This window comes from Nansenia antarctica (assembly GCF_963989245.1).
Source record: "Nansenia antarctica genome assembly, chromosome: 8".
NCBI classification, from domain to species: domain Eukaryota; kingdom Metazoa; phylum Chordata; class Actinopteri; order Argentiniformes; family Microstomatidae; genus Nansenia; species Nansenia antarctica.
In genome coordinates, this window is record NC_137678.1 from 13,581,833 (window position 1) to 13,585,312 (window position 3,480).

General features: G+C 43.0%; 1 protein-coding gene across 1 annotated transcript in view; it reads left to right on the plus strand.

Annotated features, from left to right (window-relative positions):
* Nucleotides 1–3,012, plus strand: part of tmem178bb (transmembrane protein 178Bb) — a gene marked incomplete at both ends in the record, with an annotated part of 90,731 nt that extends 87,719 nt beyond the window's left edge. The window contains one exon of the mRNA XM_080537897.1: nt 2,762–3,012. Within this exon, the coding sequence (XP_080394023.1) occupies nt 2,762–3,012 (251 nt within the window). The remainder of the gene's footprint in view (nt 1–2,761) is intronic.
* Nucleotides 3,013–3,480: the final 468 nt, after the last annotated feature.

A 3,480-nucleotide genomic window follows, 5' to 3' on the forward strand; every position in this document is an offset into this window, starting at 1 on the left:
TTTCTTTTATTAATTTTACCAGTCAGCAGACGGCTTTTATCCAAAGCGACGACTTACATTTAGAGATTACAGGGACAGTCTCCCTGGAGTAACTTAGGGCTGAGTGCCTTACTCAAGGGCACACTAGTGATGGTGTTCCCCAGGTGGGATTTGAACTCATGGCTTTCTGATCACCAGTCCAACTCCACCACCATCCACCAGGCCACCACTACCCCCCTAATAATATACCCCCTACCCCCTAATAAACTATTGATATTTTCATTCATAGATGATCCATCAATGTAGATACACCCAGGTCCCAGTAAATCTTAATTCAAAGTATAACATGAGTTTTTTCAGAAATCAGAAATATCCCTGGCCATCAGAGACTTGTGTAACTTGCACACAGCACGTGGAGTCACCCTGTGGAGATCTGTCCTGTGTATCTGGAGCAGTCGGTGTTGATCAGATAGGCTGAGGGCCCCGGTGCACTGGGATCTCTCATTAAGGCTACCGCTGATTTTGATTAATGTTTGACTGCAGCATACAGATCCTGCCTTCCGTTACACACACACACACACACACACACACACACACACACACACACACACACACACACTCACACTTATACTCACACTTACTTACACACACACACACACACACACACACACACACACACTCACACACACTCACACTTATACTCACACTTACTTACACACACACACACACACACACACACACACACACACACACACTCACACTCACACACACCCACACACACCCACACACACACACACGCACACACACACACACACTCACACTCACACTTACACTTACACTTACACTTACACTTACACTTACACTTACACACACACACACACACACACACACACACTTACACACTTACACACTTACACACCCACACACACCCACACACACACACACACTCACACTCACACTTACACTTACACACACACACACACACACACACACACACTTACACACTCACACACTTACACACTTACACACACACACACACACTTACACACACACACACACACACACACACTTACACCACTCTCACCCCCCCCTACAGTGTAGCGTGTCTCATGTCACACACTGATAGGATATGCGGTGCACCGCTTTGGCGCAGCAGGAGAAGACAAGCGGACACTCAATTAAGATGGGCCCTCGGATTAACGCCATGCCCTTCGGTTGCATAATGAGCAGGCAATTAAAAAGCCAATTAAGTGGCTAAGTCATAAAAGCGTAGGGAATAGGCCAGGGTCAGATTACAGTGTGGTCAAATCCCCACTAAGCGACCCCAGAGGGCAACGTAGCTTAGATCATGAGGCCAGAGTCAGACACTTAAGCTACACCTACAAGACCCAAAGTACAGGGAAATGGATTCCAATGCGACAGAACGGACGATTTCTCTGTTCAACGCAACTGCACCCAATGGTGTAAATGATCCGCAACGTGACAAAAACTCAATAACTCAATAACTTATTAAATCTTTTATTATAATACATTTCTTTTTTACAGTGAAACTGAAGCTTATGCATGCTCTACTTAACTGTGAGTTATACAAAGACATTAGGGACTGTTCTTCCCAACTCTCTTGACAACTGTCTAGACAAGATGGACGTTTTTAATGGTCTTCATGATAATAATAAAGTTTATGAAATTGTATCAGGATTTTTTCGGATAACAAAAGCCTGCCCTCTTATTCTGCAACATTTCTTTATAAATGCCTCAATGTCGGTTTATATTTTATATACTGTGTTTTTGCATACATGTGTATAGATGATGTATTGTATTATACATATCGATACAAATGGCAAATAGATTATGTAGGAGCGGTCCAGAAGGTGATTTTTAAATCTGTATTTTTGTGATGTTCAATTGCTGCATTATTGTGGAGTGACATTAAATAAACCATCTATGTATCTATCATTGATAACAGTGAACATAAAGCCTCTTAAACAGTAAACGTACATTCATCAGAGCAGTCATACTTCATCTCCCTGTCATCAGAACGATCACGCCCCCTTTTCGGTGGTAGAAGTGTTCGCAGTTTGACTGGCAGTCAATGGAAAGTTGTGGTCTTTGCTACTTTAATCCGATAAAATAAGAAAACAGTTTTGCTTTTTAGATATTAGGATCTCAAATCCGATGGCCAGTCAGGCAAACAATTATATAATGTCGTTGCCGATCAATGATAATAATAATTGTTTGCCTGACTGGCCATCGGATTTGAGATCCTAATATCTAAAAAGCAACCCTTTTTTATTATTTTAGCGTATTAAAGTAGCAAAGACCACACATTTGCATTGACCGCCAGTCAAAGTCCTAAGACTTCTACCACCCAAAAAGGGGCGTGGACATAACATGAGGGCAAAGTACCCGGATGCGTTGCTCTGATGAATGGACCTATCGCTAAGCCACGTCCCCTTTGAAAACTTGGACAAACAAACAACGCTTCACTGACAGTGACTGACTCACCGACCATGACTGAATGATTTCTGATTTACCACAGCAAGTAATAGACATGTTTTTTAAAGATGACAAGAATATTTAGTCTAGAAGCTTTTCACCATCAGATATCAGCGAGTTGTTTGTCCGAGTTTTCTGCCTGTCATGACTTTTGCTGTGATATGATTGGACAATTTCTATTTCGGGGCGTGGCTTAGCGATAGGTCCATTGTTGTGTGTGTATCTGTATATAGTAACGTCTTTCTCTCTCTCTCTCTCTCTCTCTCTCTCTCTCTATCCCTCCCAGGCACGTTCTGCATCATCTCTCTCTGCACCTGTGTGGCCGGCATCAACTTCGAGCTCTCCCGTTACCCGCGCTACCTGTTCGGTCTCCCTGACGACATCGGCCACGGTTACGGCTGGTCCATGTTCTGTGCCTGGGGCGGTCTGGGCCTCACCCTCATCGCCGGGTTCTTCTGCACCCTGGCGCCCTCCGTCCAGCCCCTCCCCCGCTCCGCCTGCCCCAAGTCCAGACAAGAAAACGGCACCGTGTGCTAAAGGACGGGGCTGTCCTCCACCGCCACCCACACACACACCCCCCACACACCGGTAAACGCTAGCCAGGACAGCGTGAAGAAAACAACAAACAAAATAGAACAACAAACAAACAAACAAAATAAATCCATGTGTTCATTTTCAAATCATCACAAGCCTTTCCTGGCCACAGACTATTTTTATTTTATTTTTATTATTATTATTATTATTATTATTATTATTATTATTATTATTATTATTATGATGTGTGAGTGTGTAAAAAAAAAATAATGGGTGTCTTGATTTCAGTATCTTGAATATACAGAAACGACAGAAAAAAACTGTGACAAAATATAATCAACAACAATCTGAAGTTTGTTCTCGTTTGTAATCATAATGTGGAGCCAACGCTGAAAAATGGCGGTACCGTGATAAGGCCTTTCTTTCCGTGGGATATAAGAGGGACATTGCACAAACGCACACACAAGGGAC